Here is an 18,128-nt window from a genome sequence, read left to right as displayed (position 1 = left end):
TAATATTATTATTTCGACATATTACATTTAAATCCTGAACAAAAACATGAAGATGATATCTCTTTTTATCGTTCCATAAATCTGAAAAATACATTGTTTTACGAATAAAAAGTATAAAATGAGACATATTCGCCTACATATAAAAAAAATTAGCATAAGCTAACGCTGTTCGGTCTTACGGAAGAATGGTTCCCACCCACTTGTTTCCGGAGGGAAGTGGTAAAGCGCGGACCGGCTGCTGATGGTCAGCTGATGTGTCAAACGGGGTCCAGCCTTCACGCTTTGCTTTGTTGACGTTTATTTGGAACAGAAGAATTATTGTCCCTGCATACATTGCTAATGTAATATCTATTCGTTATTTTGGTACACCCCTCTCCAATATTTGACGACGTTGTCTTAAGCGGAAGCGAAAAGGATGCATCGATTGACCTCAAGAACCGCTGTCAATCTGTTGACGTTTTCATCGCTAATGTATTTCCTGCTGATATTATCCGCACAAACATCAGAAGCTAAGGTAAAACGTGATATTTATCACCGTGTTTTAATATCTGAACGATATATTTTTTCTAATGTTGGTTGCGGACCTGTTGTGTTGTTGGCATCGCTAACTAGCCGTTAGCATGCTCAGTGTTTTGCGAAACAAACATACCTGATAATAAATGAACAAATCAACATTTTTGTAATCGGAAACTATGTCAGGTGGATTCTAAACTGACCAAAGCATCGTTTATATGCGCTTGCGTTTGTGTGGTCACTTCACAGAATTCAGAAGACATCAGGTGCAAATGTATCTGTCCACCTTATAAGGAAATTGCTGGGCAGATCTACAATCAAAACGTTTCCTTGAAGGACTGGTAAATGAATTACAAGTCTTAATACGAGTCTACGGTAAATTCTGCAATAAAGTAACCCCGTGACTCTCTGTTCACTGATCCATAACTTCTCAAATTCAATCATTTGCACAGTAATTGCCTTCATGTGGTGGAGCCGATGCCCGTTGAAGGCAAAGATGTGGAAGCATACTGCTTACGCTGTGAATGCAAATATGAAGAAAGGAGCTCTGGAACCATTAAAGTAAGTTCAGTGTCTTTATAGGGTACGCATATAAAATGCTAACTTAAAAAAAAAGTTTAAATATTTGAGAAATAATCATCTGTCTCACTTTTACAGGGCACCATTATAGCATATCTTTCTATTCTGGGTCTTCTGTTGTTGTATATGGTCTATCTGACTCTGTTGGAGCCTATTTTGAAGAGAAGGCTGTTTGGCCATTCACAGCTCATTCAGAGTGACGACGATGTTGGGGTAAGTGCTTTGCTACATCTTATGCATACAATATCGAATACAAGTTGCAAGTATTGGTCGTTTGGATGAAAAACAACGTGTAATTGAATAGATGGATTTGTAGATCCAGTAGAGCTTTATTGTGTCATTAATGATAACCATATGCTATAAAGTGTGCTAACGTTATACTTTGTTATAGGACCAGCAGCCCTTCGCCAACGCCCATGACGTGCTTTCCCGTTCTCGCTCTCGCTCTAACATGCTAAACAAAGTGGAGCACGCTCAGCAGCGCTGGAAGAGGCAGGTCCAAGAACAGCGCAAATCCGTCTTCGACCGCCACGTGGTGCTTAGCTAGAAGCCTCCACAGTCTGGACTGTTATCTATGGGTTCTGGTACTGTGCAAACGGCGAGGTCTTTTCCACGATGTCCGACCCATCTCATCGATCTGCCCGAGCAACCCCCAGTGACTCCAGTGTGTTCGTTTCTTTTTGATGTGTAGGTTTGTCGTCTTGACCGATATGTGCGACTAAACCTCGTTTATTATTAGAGTTTGCTTGATACGGACGGTTTGCATTAATTATCACTGTGTTTTTGCGTTTTGAAATCACGCGCTCTGAAATTGGGAAAGAAAAAAATGTTTACTTCTACTGCAGTCCAGTCACACTGAACTTGATGTGGGGATGGAAGTGCCAATTTCCTCATAAAATTAGGGCGGTGCATTTATTCATTAAACCTTTTTATAGAAATTTCAAAATTGTAGCTGAACTCAAAACATTAATTTCCAGTCTTACTGTACAGTGTAAAACTATCCCCTCTTCTTACTCTTTCTTACCTTGCAGTTTCCTCTCAACTATTATATGTAAATAATAAGTGAATGTGATTCGTCATTGTCTCCAAATGATGCACTGTTTGACTAACTTCTCGATTCAGTTCTTCTCTATTTTGGTGTAGAGTTAGATGCATTACAATGTACAACAGTTCCTTTTTGTTGTTTTTTTGAAGGACAGTATTCACGTGGTACATGCTTTGATGGTATCAGAATTATATTGTTTGTCATTACTATCTGTATATATATAATAATTAAAAAGTTCAGGTACACAATGTAAAAGCAAAAGAGAGCTGGTTTAACCTGTTGATTTATATTACAGTTTTGTTAATATGTGAATTCCGGTTTGTCGTCTCTGTTTGTTCCGGGAATAATAGTCCTGTGAAACGCGTTTCCTAAATGACGCAGTTTCAGTTAATGGTAATAGCATTTTTAATCCCCAGGAGGCGCTGTTTCCAAACAGCCTTTTTTTTTTTGCTTTAGCGTTGAAGAACACTCGGTTTATGCATAATTAAAAGTGCTACTTGATAAAATAAAAACGGTTATACAATTGAGCCGGCTACTTGTAATTAGTAAGAGAAATCATGCAGATATTCAGTGACGTATCCTATTCATACGCCACTTTTAGCATAGTAAACAGTGAACTGGTCATTCTTTTACCGAAAAGCTGGTCGTATTATAACGTTTTTACCGCATAAACGAACAAGACGACTTGAAATAGTTTTACATGACCACGCATGTGATATATCGCGTTTCTCGCATAACGGTTCTCATCATTTCCTGCGCTCCCTCCTCCTCCTCCTCCTCCTCCTCCCAGCCCAAAATACTGGGACAGATCAGCGCGCGACCAGAACACGCCGCTGAAAACTAACTTGCTCAAACTCTCAGCATGGATATGTGAAAAGGCATCCTTGACAACGCAAGCGTCGCTTACAAAGTGAAGGTAGGAATTTCTTTAAGTGGCTTTCTTTACGTTCGCTGCACCAATTCTTTTAAGGTTTTTGTTTTGTGCATAGATCTATAAAAATCAATGCAATTGATGGTGATGCTGCGGGGGAATTTAAATGACCTAAGCTGACTGTAGCAACATAAACAAAAGCATTATTTAAAATATGTATGTAAAGTTATAGGCCATGCAACAGCATAACGTAAAGGTTTGCATGCGTTTGGATGTGAACAACTAAAATGGACTGAACCTCGAATGTGTTTTGAAGTCGCTAGAATTGAGGAAAGAAAATTTCCTTCATTATAAGAGGTATAATAAACACTGCTGAGAGCAATGGATGACAGTGTCCTGCTAATCAGGATGGATTGTGTGTGTGTGCACTAGAGACTGATAAACTCCTCTGTGGTGTTTTACTATCAACCAGAAACAAGGAGGCGCTCTTAAACCTTCTAAAATCACTGAGAAACTGATGGACGCTTACTCTCAGTTCCTTATAATTATCGTTATGACAGCACGAAAAGATATTAAAAGTAATTGTTATATTAAATCAGAATATAAATATAATATTACAACAAATTCTTTTATTCTCATCGGTTGAGTTTAGCTATTGCTGATATCTGAAATTTAGATTACGCCTTCAGTTTGACCTCAAACTACCAACAACGGTTCACTGTTTTACACTCTTTCTTATCTCTGCGGTAAATAACCCCATCATCTGGTTGTCTGTCCCCCAGGGCTACAGTGTGGGAAATGATTAGGGCACAAACCACAGGACTTTCTGTATCTCTCGCTTTCTGAGCGAGTCTCTGCCTCCCTCAAGGCTGTCTGTCCTTTCCCATTGGCTTATCATGATTTCTTGACATATCTGTCTTGAATGTTTCTTTTTGGTGTGCCCTTGCCCTTGTTCAAAATGTTATTCCGTCGTTGCAACATTGCAAGAAACTATATGCAAATTTCATTTCACATTATGTCTTATTATCTCAAGCTAAAAGATGCAATTACGCTTTCAGGAAGGTAACTTGAGTTGATGATAATTGGGTTGACATGCTGGTGCTCAAGTTCCATAATGCTACCTTTAATTTTCATGTGTTTTATTTCTAAAAATACATCAAGGAGACGTTTGAAGACCAAACTTTTCCTTAAAGTCACTGATGTCTATATTGAGAAATGTTAGCTTCAGATTAGTTCTTCAGATCTTGCATCAGTTATTTATTGTTATATAATTAATTTTTACATATTTGTAGGTTACATTGCGAACACTGGTGGCTTCCGTTTTGTCGGATGACCCATAGCACAAAACATTTTTTCATATTGTGAGCCTTATCCAAGTATAACATAAATGTTGAATACAATATTCTGCTTTGTATTTTCGATAGCTTGAACAGAATGATTGTGACAGGAATATTCTGTGGTAAGGGTGTGGTGAACATTCGAGGCGGTTGGAAACAGATACTGTTGTATTTTGGAGATTTTGTGGATTTTGCTGAACATGACTGATGGAGCCCTTACAAATGTGTTCGAGGAAGAGGAAGCGACTTAATGGGTCTGGAATAATGTTTCTCATGCACCTAACTACTTTAACAGGTGTAAATTGTGCTTTTGACTTGTAATTGACTTAGTAGTGGAAATGTAAGTGTATTTGAAAGCGAAAAATCAGACGAAAGGAAATACCTTGAAAACCAAAATAGTTATTATGTTTTCCATCACGGCAATGTAACATGTAAAAGGAGTCAAAAGAAAACCCCGCTGAACATTTATACACCGTCAGACCCATCCAAGATCTAGATGAGATTGTTTCTTCATCGGAACAGAACTTTAGCAATTTAGAAATCATTTTCTCACCAATGGATCCTCTGTAGTAAACGGGTGCCGTCCTAATGTGAGTTCGCAGAGCTGATAAAAACATTGCAATAGTAATCCGCACAGCTTCATGTACATGATTTATTGTCTTGTGCAGTGAAAATTGTGTTTTTAAGAAACAGCTTTTTACGTAAAATATAAACATCTATCCACACTGTTGCCTTCTTCAGTAAAAAAATGTTTGGTCTTAAATAGGTAAGAAATATGTACACGTCAATCACTATTTAAAAGTGTAAACTATCCTTTTCTAAACAAATATGTAAGTGCATTTTGATTAGAAATTACAACAAGTGATGGACATTTTACCGGAGGAGGCATTATTATGCATTATGGACTTCACTCAAAAAAATGATTGATTTGTTTCTTACAAACATGCAGCTTTTGGCTTCACAAGACATTAAATGACGGACTGGAATCATATTGTGATGTTTATCAGCTGTTTGGACTCATTTTGACGGCACCCATTCACTACCGGCAATCCACTGCTAGTCAACATTACACTCAGTGTATAACGGCTGCCAGGTAGTAGTTTGTAGCGTTCGAAAAGAGTTAAAAACAACAGAATAAAACTAACTCAGTCAGTAGTAGTATACATATATAGTGAATCTTTAAATATAACATGTAGCAGACAAAGTTAGATGTTTTTAATGTTAAAAAATAAGATCCTAGGAAGAATACGGCCACGTATTTCACCGACTTCCTCTGAGAAAAGACCAAAGGAGCACTGAGATTTCCGTAATTGCAATCACAGGGATGATGGGATACCCCAGGGGGATACATCTCAAGTATTTATCACGGCCCTAAGCAGTCAAGTGCTGCTATCAGGATTTAATAGAACGCTGGTGCTGGACACACTTACGTGGAAATAGTGGAGCTGTTATACCCTGCCAACCGATTAAAAACAAAACCCATGTGGAGAGGTTGTGGATGTATTACTGCACAAAACAACAGAATTAAGTGCAATGTTGTGGTTCCCACCGCTGAGCTCGGTTATCCAGAGGCCATATTGAGAATGCATTACGTTTCGATTGGGTCAACACTTATAAAGCAATGATTAGAAAAAGGGATGTTTGGCTTCGAGATTAGTCAATTTCTAGCAAACACTTTCAGATGTGTATTTTAGTGTCATGATCACCCTAACAGGCATCCTCTACCATGGGAGATGTTTAGTCTGGGCCTCTAATGTGTTCTTGACATAGGCTGCTCAAAATCAGGAAGCAAGGTTAAATATAGTGAACGCTTGCTTGCAACGTGAGAGTAAAATGACAAACTAGGGTTTGACCTTAATATATAATAGTATACCACATTTCTTCTGACTTATTCATATGGTTTAGCAATAGAAATACTAGAAACACAGCAGTTTTGTTGTGCAAATCTCTCAAGGCTTTGCAACAAAAAGACATTCCTATATGGTTCTTATTATTAAGACTGACCCAACGCTACTCTTCCTTGAGCTTCTTGCATCAGTTCCCTCTAAATAACACCTGGAGTGAATGAGTGTTCTTGGAACCCTGATCTGTGGCACAACTGTCCCTGAGCTATTATCTAAGCAATTTAATACAGATTTGAGAAAGTCTCCCACATCACATTCCAACACCAGAAACCGCATTTCTGCTGAGGTATTGGTACAATTTGAAAGAGTTCCAGAGAAAGTTATGAATATGTTATCATCCTGAAGCTTTTGTCAACCGCAGATCCCTGCTTCTTATTGCGGTTGCTTATTTGGCAGCAGATTGCTTATTTGCGCAAGTTACCCAACAGAGACTGTTTTTAATGTGTCAAACTTCATCTATTGAAAACGGGATTTTAATATTACACCGGTTCATGACAGACTTGGATAACGCGGACGGTTTGGTTTGAGATTGCTCCCAACGTTCTGACGTTCTATGATTTTTCTCCAGTTAGCACTAAGATTTGAAAAGTTGACAGGCTTGGTTTGTTCTGTAGATATCCCTAACAACCAAAGCTGTAAATTTGACTCAGAATTGGAGTTTAGTTGGGAAAGTTTGACAACCTTTTCCTTTCTGTAAACTTAACACTGAACATCTGTTTTTTTTTTTTTGCAAACTCATCATACACCTATCCACGATCATCAGAACCTGAGCTAAATCAGAAATTGTACATATTCAGAGGCAAGAGATTGGATCTTCACTCCAGCACTTTCAAGGGTTCTTTGTTTTTTTTTCTCTTGAACCTTTGCTTCACATACATGTGATTGCATACCACAGTTTAGACAGCTGTTAGCAATGTGTTATGCTTTTGCTTCTGAGAAAGTGAAGATGCCTGTAGCATATGAGTAATGGTAAATCACAGATATTTTAGCAGTCCAAGATACTGGATATGCAACGAAATGATGTATTCTCTTCCCTGAATTAAACAGAATTTGTGTTCGTTTCAATTCAGAAGAGGCTCTGTGTAAAATCGCTCCAAACAAGTAATCATTAGATACGAAAACCATAGCAGCAAGAAAACAAATCAATAAGTGTTGTTCGCTACAGCAAGTAGCCTATTCTTCGCATTACCTTTTTTCTCATTTCGAGCCTGTGGGTTTGCCTTCAGCAAGATCATGAAATTGAGCCAAGCTCGTGTACAAATGTTATAACATTAAATCATCCATAAAACCACTGCAATCATGTGACACTGAAGGACACTGCTCGAAATTTCACAACAACCAATATTACACTGTCTGTAAATATATTTTAGTGCGACTAAAGCTCTCAAAGCTGATATATAACTTATTATATACCAAATACCATTTCGTTTTACAAAATTATTACGTATTGCGATTCGCGCGGGTTAGCAGAAGATGTATTTACAAAGAAGTAGAGCGGAATAGCATGCGATTACGATTCGCCCAATTAATATGGATCTCTGCGCGAGCCCCCTCAACTACTTCTTCGGTGTCCTGGGAGACCGCTTTGTACGGAGAGCTTTTTATTTCTGTTCAAATAAGGAGCTCTTCTGCTCTGTTTTTTTTTTTTTGTTTCCTGAGGAAAGATGACGGAACATCCAGGCAAAACGTGAAAAAAAGTGAATGGCACTTATTTGAACCCCCTTTAATTTGCCATTAAACGTACCGTTTAAAGTTCAAATCCGTGTGGCTCATTGTGAAGAAGAGCTTGTTTAGTTTCGTGTGGGAGCGCGAGAACGTGGAGAGGCGAGTGGGGGGGCAAAACAATCCGTCTCCATGGCGACTAGCTCAGCCTTCTGCCAGAGAGAGTTCTCAAGTAGGGAGGGATTTACCCCGCTTGAAAGGACATGCCTGGAAGTTTAGGGAAAAGTTCCAGGTATTACCGGCAAATCGATGAGTTTTTGCATTCGCTACAAGTTTTTATGAGACCCTGAACGAAATGGCACGAACGGCGGGACGTTTCTTTCAGGTAAAGCTCTGATCTCATTCTAAGCGGGGGTTGCATGGCAAGAATACGAGCACGGGCAATCGCAAACAAAGGCTGTGTGTCAAAACTTAGTGAGCTTGCTTGCTGGGAAGCGTTTTTGAGCATCACGCAACAGAAGTGCTTGGGTAGATGATTTTTCGTGATTCCTCAAAAACAGGAATCTAGTCTAGTTGGGGCAGCTCGTTCGCTTTGGAGGCGCAGCCAAACTGAAAAGTAGACGTTTTATATGCAAATGTGGCTCAGAACATGACTTTTTTGTTAAAATGTGGTTAAAACCGTATAAAGCCATACGTGTTGACCTTATTTGGTAATTTCCCAAAGTCATATGAATCTTGTCTGTTAACTCAATCGTGTAACAGGCTGACGTTTTTAGTTTTATTCTATTTGAGGAACAGCCAAGGTCAAGTCTGGTTTATATCTTTCCCTGATAGAGCAGAAAAGTTTATGGATTGGTTCAGTGGCTGATGAACATGGCATTAGCAGCGCCGAGGTTCTGGGTTGGATTCTTAGTGAATGATACATTCATTTCAAACAATGCTTCGAAAGCAGTGTAATCTACTTTTTATAGACGCTTCTAACAATAGCGTAAATGTAAATGTTAAACGAGTGAGGGTCGACCGGGGAAAAAGGCACATTTCAGTTGTTTCCACTAAAATCATGCACTCATGTGCACACACACCCACAGGCATGTACACATGAAGGTTACATGATCACTGTTCAAGTATACAGTGCCCCCTGCTTTCAGTTTTGGCAGCTACTGCAGCTGCAAGCTCTTTTTTCCGAACTTTCTGAACAGACTGTCTATTGTGCTATTGGAACAATGACCCTTCCTTCTCATTGGTCTGGATTGTCAGCTCAATCATGGGAGCCGCTCTGTTCTCTGTCCAGTGCTTGCGCAATATGGATCAGGGTGGGATGTCACCAAACCGTGAACAAAATAGACAGTCACCGTCATAATGTGTAACAAACCTTTCGGTTAGGTTAAGCTCTAGCGGATCCGAAACTTGTCATTTCACAGTGAATGTGATTTTGTAAGCACACTGTCTCAGCTGAAATAACAGTGATGCAAGGACTCTTATTTCCACTGAATCAGAAACAGTATTACGTGGACTACTGCTTGCGTATTTATGCTTTTTTCCTCCCGAATTCTGTTTATTTTATCGATATTTTAACGGTTTCCATTATCCTCTTTGATTGTTAAATTTAGTAATTGATAATAGTAGTTCTTTTAGTGCGTGATTGCATTTTTTTACGAACGTTCCTAGAAATGATTCATGTATAACAAAATAACAATTAAACATGTAAAATCCTTTTCAGTGTGGTGCACTGAATGGACATGATTGCCTTTAAAGGACTGTGCATTGTGTTTTTTCTTCTGACACACCTGCAATTTTCAGACACTTTAAAAAGGAAACGAGTTGTGACTTGCTTTAATAGATGGCTGACCTTAAGATTACATGTTGTGCTTCAAAATGTGTCATATCTAGGCTTTAATAGAACATTTATCAGATTTTATTATAACTTCTTCAGTCTAGGCAGAGGAGTCATATCAAGGAACTTGTAATGTTGTGTGTCATTGGTATTACATTGAAACAGCTCATGTCACCTGTCAGTTCAACAAGAATAGGGATTATATAGGTGTGTATATATAGGTTTACATGAGTCAGTGATACACTTTTTGTCTTCTTGTGTAAGATCCCTCAAATCTGTGTGATACACCGTAAACTACCAAACACAATAGACTGTGATGCAAGTCTGATGCATCAACATGTCTAAGCCTGGTTTCATGACATGACTCAAGTGGCTTGTTGTGTAAAGTAATAGTCATCCAACTTTTAACTTGACCTTGCTTGTGTTTTTACTTGTAACACAAAATGAGACCATTAGAATTGTCTTTGTGTAGCTCTTTGTAGTGGTCATGTCTGTCTCTCTAGTGGTCCATTTAACTACTGCCAAACAAATGTTTGGGGATATAAGGATATATTTTGGATTTGTTTGGTTTTTGATATTCCTTTGAGGTCTCTTATGTGTACAGAGGTAGCGGTTTTTTTAATAATAAAAAAATATATATATTGTGAAATATTATCACAATTTAAAATAACCATTTCATATTTTCTAATTTATTCACGTGACTGCTGGATTTACAGCATCCATTACTGTTTTCAGTGTCACGCTACACTTCATAAATCATTCACATAATCTGAACTGATACTCAAGATACATTTCTTATTATTCTCAAACTTAAACGCTGCTTGATTTTTTTGTTGTTGTGGGAACTGTGATACACTTTTTCAGTATTCTTTAATGAGTAGGAAATTATTAAAAACATCCATTTATTTGAAGAAGAATTGTTATATTATAAAGATTATTTTATTTTATTTTTTTACATTTATATTATTTTTATTTTATATATTTACTGTGATTTTTAATCAATGCAATATTTTTCCTCTTAAGAAAACATTAATTTACTGACACCAATCTTTTGATATTTGAGAACAGATTGAAGCATAGTTATAATATACTCTCTGAAACAATTCCTTTCTGCTGCTTCTGTGGGATTGCATTATTCCGCCCTGGTGCATCACATTTGGCTACAACAAGAGAGCCAGTGACATCTTAGTTGAATTTGACCACAGTCACAAATGATTGTGATTTTAGAGCTTTGGCAGAGGGGAAGACGATCATAATATCAGTTTGAAGTCTATTTTTTAAATGCTTACTATAGATCTCATTATGAACAAGTCATCTATTTTTAATTTATTATTTATTTACTTCTCTCTGGAGACAATGTCAGACTTCTAATCGTTTCTTCTGCTTAATCTCATCTCAAGTCAACTACTGCTTCACTTGAATGCACATCGCCACTACTTGCATTTCATCATTACACTTTTTACTTTTATCTTGTTTCTTATAAAGTATGGTATAGCTTGACGAATCACGTGGATCGTGAGTGCTACTTTTGGATTAGTTTGTCTTGGTTTTTCATACACTGTGATAACTTTGAGCTATTCTATGAAGAATATCTGCGCTGAGAGTCTCTTTTTTTGTGCTGCACAAAATAAAAACATAAACAAGTTTGAAACCGCATGAGGGAAAGCAATAGGAGGGGAAATAATGAATAACTTTGAGATGAACTATCCCTTTAAAATACAAAACTGGGGTTTTATAGATACTCTATAAGGTTTTATAGCTTATTGTGAGCAGCTGTTCTGTCTGCCGTCTGCCTGATAAAGCATAATATTTACTCTCTAAATCCTGATAAGTACGGTGTACTAAACTGTTTGTTTATGGAAAATGATTGTTTTCAGGCTTTTGGACTGAATGGACACCTGTTTGCATATACATGTTTCTATTTTTAGTGTTAAAGGTTATTAGGATACCAATATGATTGTTATCCTGACAACTTTTAACAGCATTACGCAGTTTCCTCAATGTGTGAATCTCTCCTTGCGCTATAGTGACTGGGAATGCAGAAAGAACTGTAAACAGCTGAAAGTCAGGGAAGACAGAGACTGAAAAGGGCTTAAAAATGAGTTCCATCTGGCCTGTCCAGTCAGCACTATGGGAGCAAGGAATCGTGGGTATTGTGTGGGGAGCATGCAGCTGCTGGGCGCTGCGACAGTCCAAGTTCCACAGTTCATGAAAGGCTCAGAAGGAAAGACGTTTAAGCGCCTCGACAGGGTACAATTCCCTCCACCCCACCGCCCCCCAACACAGAGACAAACCCTCTGTCATTATTCACAGGCTCTGTGGACTCGGGATTGAAACAGAGTGAAAAGGAAACAAAAGACAGCCCCTTCGTATGCTCTGCCTTTTCCTTTTTCCCGTCAGACTTTTCGAGGAAATTTTAATTAGCGGTACCGGAGGGATTCGTCCAGGTGGGAGCATGTTTAAAAACCGCTCATAACACCACAGACGCATTGATCATCTTTTCTAGCCTCAATCTAAACACAACGTGCTTGGCTGATAACGGCAGCATTAACGTACCTCGTGCAGTATATAAATCTCAGCCAGAACCCTGATGAGGACCATATGACGGTGCGAGCTAAGAACCTGGAAGGGGGGGTCTCTCTTTCCTGTGGTATTTATGCTGTAATCTAACCCCCGTTCTCACACAGTCATGTCTGATTTGGTAATAACAACATAGTCTTGGAGTTTACAGGCTACGAGGAAAGAAAGGAGGAAGAGTAATCGTCTCTGGTGCAAAACGGTCTCTGGTGAATGCAAAACCATGTTCATTTTCTCCTAGGGGTTTTGACGTGTAGGAGCAGCTGAGAATACGCGGTTGCTTGTTTTAGAGATGTTAAAGGCTTAGTGGCTGATCAGCGGGGACCATTATGGCGAATGTAGGTTAAATTAGGGCAATCTGGGACAGCTTAGATCTGATCATGGTACACTGGAGAAGTCAAAAGTGCAAAGTGTCCCAGAAGACTAATTCACCCTATTGATAGGAAAATAGAATTAAGATCTTTTCATCTTGTGTGGGATTATTTTTATTGGACGGGTTTCAACGTTTGCTATTTAGGTTGAATGAGGCTGAGTTTTTTTTTTTTTTTGACCGGAGGAAGCAAATACCTTTTCGGTCAATGATCAGCAAAACGTGCAAAGCATAAACCCCAATTTGATGTGATCTCCGTGCTACAGTAACAAAAAATATCCACCCTGTCTGTGGTGTCATGTTAAATGAATCCCTTCCTGTCAGTTCAAGAATTCCTCCTCTTTCAGAAATCTTAACGTGTTGAATGTTCGCTCTGATGGACGGGGCAAATATTAGTGCATTCCTTTTGAATAAAGCACCGCTCCGCTAGTCAGTTGACCTGTCGTCGCTGACAAGGCCGTAGCCCGATGGTCTCGTCTTGAACCCTTAACATTCCTCACTGTGTCGCTCACCCAAGGAAACTGGTCAGATTGTGTTTGTTTGAGTCACTGATAAAGGAGCTTACTTTTTAACCAACCTCTGCTCAAGGACACATTGAACAAAGATGTTCTCTCTTCTGTTGCTCAAAGTGCTAATGGAGAGGTGGCCTCTCTGTGGTTGACTGTAGAGCTGTTCAGTCACGGCGCCAGTCAATTGTAGGCCAACCCAGAAGGCTAGTTTCTAATGGATTTATGAGGAAATCTAATATTCAGTGTTTCCCACATGCATACGCTCTTTCTGGAATTTATAACTTTGATTTGGAAAAAATATCAATATTCAGTACCAATTCTAATACCACGTAGAAAAACTGTACTATACTGCATAAAAAGGCTAGAACATAATAATCTTTTAAGGGACAGTACAATACAATAGGTGTGATTTTGTGGGACACGTTATACTGTTATGCTATGTTATTACTAATTTACGTCTATTGTCATATGCTCTTATTTATATTTCTGAGCGTGCAGATGTAAGCAAGAGAATACCGTTATGTTTGCAAGATTTGTACTCGCACATTTTGATGCACCGTCCCATTACAATAATGACATTCACGAAAACTATTAAAACAATAAGAAAGTTTTGTCTGAAAGCTGCATCGCTTTTTTTAAATTGGTTAAAAGGCTATCTTGTTTTTCTGTGTGCACTCTTATAATTTCTGTTAGATCAGTTGAGGTCTGCACATCCTTTGCATGAAAACTATGCTGCAAAAAAAAGAATATATTAAAAAGGCAAAATAACACATGCTGTCTTAATATGACAATTAAAAACCAACAGACCGATGAAAATGGGTGACATTTTCTTAATATGTAACGTGCGGTACAATGCAAAGTGGCACAGGTGGTCACCCTATCGTGAAGTGAACTCGGTCAGCTGTCTTCTTGGCCAGTAACATACGTAACTGATGACTGATGTTGAGTAGAATGCGTGTTTTATGGTCATGTGAAAGAGATGTGCTGAGCCTGTCAACATATGTCAATTTCAGTTCTACTCAAGTAAGATTTGACCTATTTTAAATAGTAAAATAAAAAGTTAACAGAAAAAGGTGTGTTGTGTTGATATTATGGCAGGCCACCACAAATAAAACAATATATGGGAGATACTAAACATTACTAAAGGCACTTTCTCATTGGTTTCTACAACATACATTGCATACTTTAAGCAAAGTGTTCTTGGCATTTGATCCAAAGATAATAAATATGGTGCTCCCAAAATTGGGTACTCTCTGAGTACTTTATTGTATTACAATTTATTCAAGTGACCGTTAAAATAGTTCTTCCTATATACTATTAATATGGATCGTACAAATTACATTTGGGCATACTATCAGATGCCATACGGTTATTGTCATTTTGTCATTTGTGTCGCTTGAGAGAAGTAATGGGCCATCCTGATACTTCTTCAAACTGTAAGTTTGAACATGTTACTTTTTGGCGTAACGTTTATGGCATACTGTGTAGTCATCAGTCAATTTTGGAAATATTCTGTAAATTACTTGTTATTCTATCTTTTGAATCTATGGCTTACATAGTAATCCAAGAGCTATTCTTCCAAGGATAACATGAAACATTTATTGTCTTTTACAGTGCATTCAGTAGGAATTAAGGTTATGTGATTTCTCTGGCCTTTTCTGTGTGAAATGGGAGCAGCTCTTGCTCCTTCCTGTTGTAGATCAATATCTGAGAGAAAGAGATGATTGTTTACTGAAATGGTGCCACTGTGCAGATCATGAAAGAGTCACGTGGTTACCGAGCGTATTAAACATGGAAACTAGTGTAATGAATCATAATGATGGATGTTTACTGAAGCCAGGTTTAGGAAGCAAGCTAAAGTAAATATGACTGGTGTTTCCTGCTAAGGCGATGTGTCGTAATGCTTATGTATGCTGGACTTTATGGGTTCATTGCTTCTGTAATTACGTTTAATGTTTTAGTGATACATTGTTGGAACAAACCCTGCTTCTTTTCAGTCATCCGTGCAGGGCAGGCTGATGTGGAACAGCATCTTCAATAAGCAGCCTGTCAGTCAAACTCAGCAAGTCTTTTTTTTTCCTTTCCAGTATTTCTTGACATAAGCAGGTTAAACCTCCCAGTCAATTTGCAAGCTATAACTCGTTTTTTATGATGAAATCACTTTTCCTTTTTTGAACTGCATCGACTGATCTTTATCTAAAACCTTTTAGTATTTGTTTGCTTAATTTTAATTTCAGGTACTGTACGTCTGTTATGAAAGAAATTAGTAAATGTGAACTAGAGCTGAATATGCTCTGCATTCTCACTGATAGTGATGCTTCAGTAGTCTAATATAGTTCCATATTCAGCAGACTTTATTTTTACAGCTGTTCACCTTTCAACAGCTCAGTGAAAATATTCAGTCTAGTTGGGGAAAAAAAGAGGTTCCGGAAAACATGTGCCTCCCATGTCATACGAGAGAAAATATTGACGTTTTCAGTTATGTTTGGTCATAATTTTATCGTTCTCTTGCAGCTAGAGTGATTTTTGTAATAACAACAATAATGTGAAGTTTTCAGCCGAAAATATTCTATGCTGATCAAGGCATTGTAAGTCAACCTAACATTAGGGAAGGTTGTCGTCTAAACCAGATAGATTGTAAATATTAAATAAATGCAGAAATATTGTCATATATTACCATTTAAAATAGCAGTTTTCTATTTTATAGTTTTTTTAAAATGTGGTATTTTTGTGATGACAAAGCTGAAGCCAATTCAGCCTTCAACGTCATGTGATACACTAATTCGATTTGATTGTTTGTTTTTTTTATTATATTTTATTATTAAACATATATGAATGTTTTTCTACTTAATATTTTAGTGGAAAAGTATTAAAGATATTTTGATAAATAGAAAAAGTTCTAAGAACAGCATTTATTTGAAACATGATAACTGTCTTTACTGAATAAAACTATTCATTTAAATTATAAAAATAAAAACACAAGCTGAACACGGGCTTTAAAACAGTGTATATTCAACATAGGCTCTGTAAACTGACACTGTGTAGTGGCGTTATAGTAAGAATACATCAAGACATCATCAATAAATCATCAAGAGTCAAAATAAACGGTACTGAAGCGAGCTGTTAGAAGGCCCTCCAGTTAGATTGAAGATGCATGTTCTTTGCAGTCCTCCGAAACAGGAAATGGCTGACAGAAGGAATGCCGTCTCTCCCCTCATCCGTCTCTGTTGGGCTTTCAGCTCCGCCGCTGGTTGGTTAACTACAGCATACAATAACTTCCTGTAAACAAGCCCCCCCAGTGCAGCCAGTTACACCCAGCCCTCTCTGTATTTGAGTGCTTGTAATATTGACCACTCGTACACAACAGTACGAGCGAACGCATGCCAAGATGGGAGGTGTTCCCTCCACATGTGGAAGATTGATTTTTTTCCCACTTCTGTCTCTGATGAGGCCCTCTAATTTGATGGGAGGAAGTGGCAAGTGGTATGCACATGGCGCTGTGGTTGTGAGGAGTGTCTAATTAAGATGTCTCTGGGTGTGAAGACAGTAGTTGCAGTGGCTGTGGTGGTGTGAAGAGCCTGTGATTGTGGTTAGGATCATAGTTACGTTAATGAAAAATTCTGGATTTAGTACAAGTTGAAGTCTGCATTAAATAGAAATTCTGTTTTTTAAAAAAAACCCATATAATTTATTTTATTGGTAATGATGCATCCATGTATATGTGTATATGTGTTTTGTTTTACCTTGTAATCTAAACATTTTAATTAATTTTGGTGGGTTAAAAAGCACTTGATGAATTCATTTGTTAAAAAGTGTATTATTTTTTGAATAAGAGGAAAATATTGTGTTAAGGTCAACATCATGTTGTAAGTTGAGGTCAGCTGTGCTTAATATGTGTGCATCCGGGAAAATCTTTAATAGATTTTGGTATATAAAGAATATATGCTTATCTAAATAATTCAAGGGAATTGCTGTGCAAAGCATGGCCTCTTAAATCTGATTTACTGCTCATCAGAGATTTTCAGTCTTGTTATGGCTTCAAATGACAAAATGAAAATGCCCCCTATTTCTCAACAACCAACCTGAGAACCTGAGTCCCCATGTGCTCAAAGCTCCTAAACCACAACTCCCTGACCCAGCTTGTAAAACTAATATCTGTTGTTACGCATGGTCTTTTTTAGTCCTTAGGTGCAAATGTTCATGGGAAAAAGCAATCACAATTTAATGAGCCAAGAGACTAGCTCAGCTCTGTTAATCTTGGCTACTCTATTCAAACAGACGTTAATACAAACACACTCCAAACATTGCTTCATAGACTAGAGGCATTTGGCATGATTCTCTGATTCTACAAACAGATTTTAAGAACCTCACTTATACTAACAGGCCGTGTAAACCTGCTCTGTAATTACCTTCGGGTCGTTGTGCTGCTGTTCTTTTAACCTCATATTCCGGGACTGTAGAAATCAATTCACAATTTAATGTTGCTAATATTAGTGGTGCTTGGCAAGAATCGCTATTATTATTGCTCAAACTTGGGGGTCGGAAAGAAAACACTAAAAAGAAGACTTAAAGCCAATATTTACCTTTAATTTAATGGATTTAGTGCAAGATTTTTTTACCTGACGGTTAATAAAATTGCCAGAGATCCCATACAGTATTCTAATTCAGGTCTGAGGTGTTTTTTTTTCTTGCACCAGCAAGTAAACAACCGTAATACCCAAATTAATACATCTGTTTTCAAGCTGGCATTAATTTTTTTTTCTGATGATATGTGTTGTGTATTATTCCTCTTTATTTTAAGCAGGATTTATTACCTACATCTAAAAAACAAAGCCCACTTTTGAAGCATGCTGGGGCTGTCTGGGACATTTCGTGAGGGTCAGGGATTTGTTTGCATTACAGGCATGATAGGGCTCCTCTTTTATAG

General features: G+C 37.9%; 2 protein-coding genes across 3 annotated transcripts in view; both read left to right on the top strand.

Annotated features, from left to right (window-relative positions):
• The first annotated feature begins 213 nt into the window (after positions 1–213).
• On the top strand, positions 214–2,449 carry tmem9b (TMEM9 domain family, member B). The gene is made up of 5 exons (XM_043245848.1): positions 214–514; positions 763–854; positions 966–1,074; positions 1,171–1,305; positions 1,484–2,449. Exons 1-5 carry the CDS (start codon positions 416–418, stop codon positions 1,637–1,639), a joined length of 591 nt encoding a protein of 196 aa, XP_043101783.1. The 5' UTR covers positions 214–415; the 3' UTR covers positions 1,640–2,449.
• Positions 2,450–2,922: 473 nt separating this feature from the next.
• Positions 2,923–18,128, top strand: part of dennd2b (DENN domain containing 2B) — a 44,285-nt gene continuing 29,079 nt past the window's right edge. The window contains exon 1 of one of the 2 annotated variants that reach the window (XM_043244130.1): positions 2,923–3,053. The gene's annotated coding sequence lies outside the window, so the exon portion shown is untranslated. Of the gene's footprint in view, positions 3,054–8,133; positions 8,297–18,128 lie in introns of those variants that run through there. The other variant, XM_043244129.1, reaches the window with a different exon arrangement.

Source organism: Puntigrus tetrazona, chromosome 7 (genome assembly GCF_018831695.1).
Source record: "Puntigrus tetrazona isolate hp1 chromosome 7, ASM1883169v1, whole genome shotgun sequence".
NCBI classification, from domain to species: Eukaryota; Metazoa; Chordata; class Actinopteri; order Cypriniformes; family Cyprinidae; genus Puntigrus; species Puntigrus tetrazona.
Note: the sequence above shows the minus strand (reverse complement) of the source record. Positions and strands in the feature narration are given on the sequence as shown.

Coding starts and splice junctions, on each gene's coding strand:
- tmem9b (XM_043245848.1), top strand. CDS start 416: ATGCATCGATTGACCTCAAGAACCGCTGTCAATCTGTTGACGTTTTCA. Junction 855..965: donor AACGTTTCCTTGAAGGACTG/GTAAATGAATTA, acceptor TCATTTGCACAG/TAATTGCCTTCATGTGGTGG. Junction 1,075..1,170: donor GGAGCTCTGGAACCATTAAA/GTAAGTTCAGTG, acceptor TCACTTTTACAG/GGCACCATTATAGCATATCT.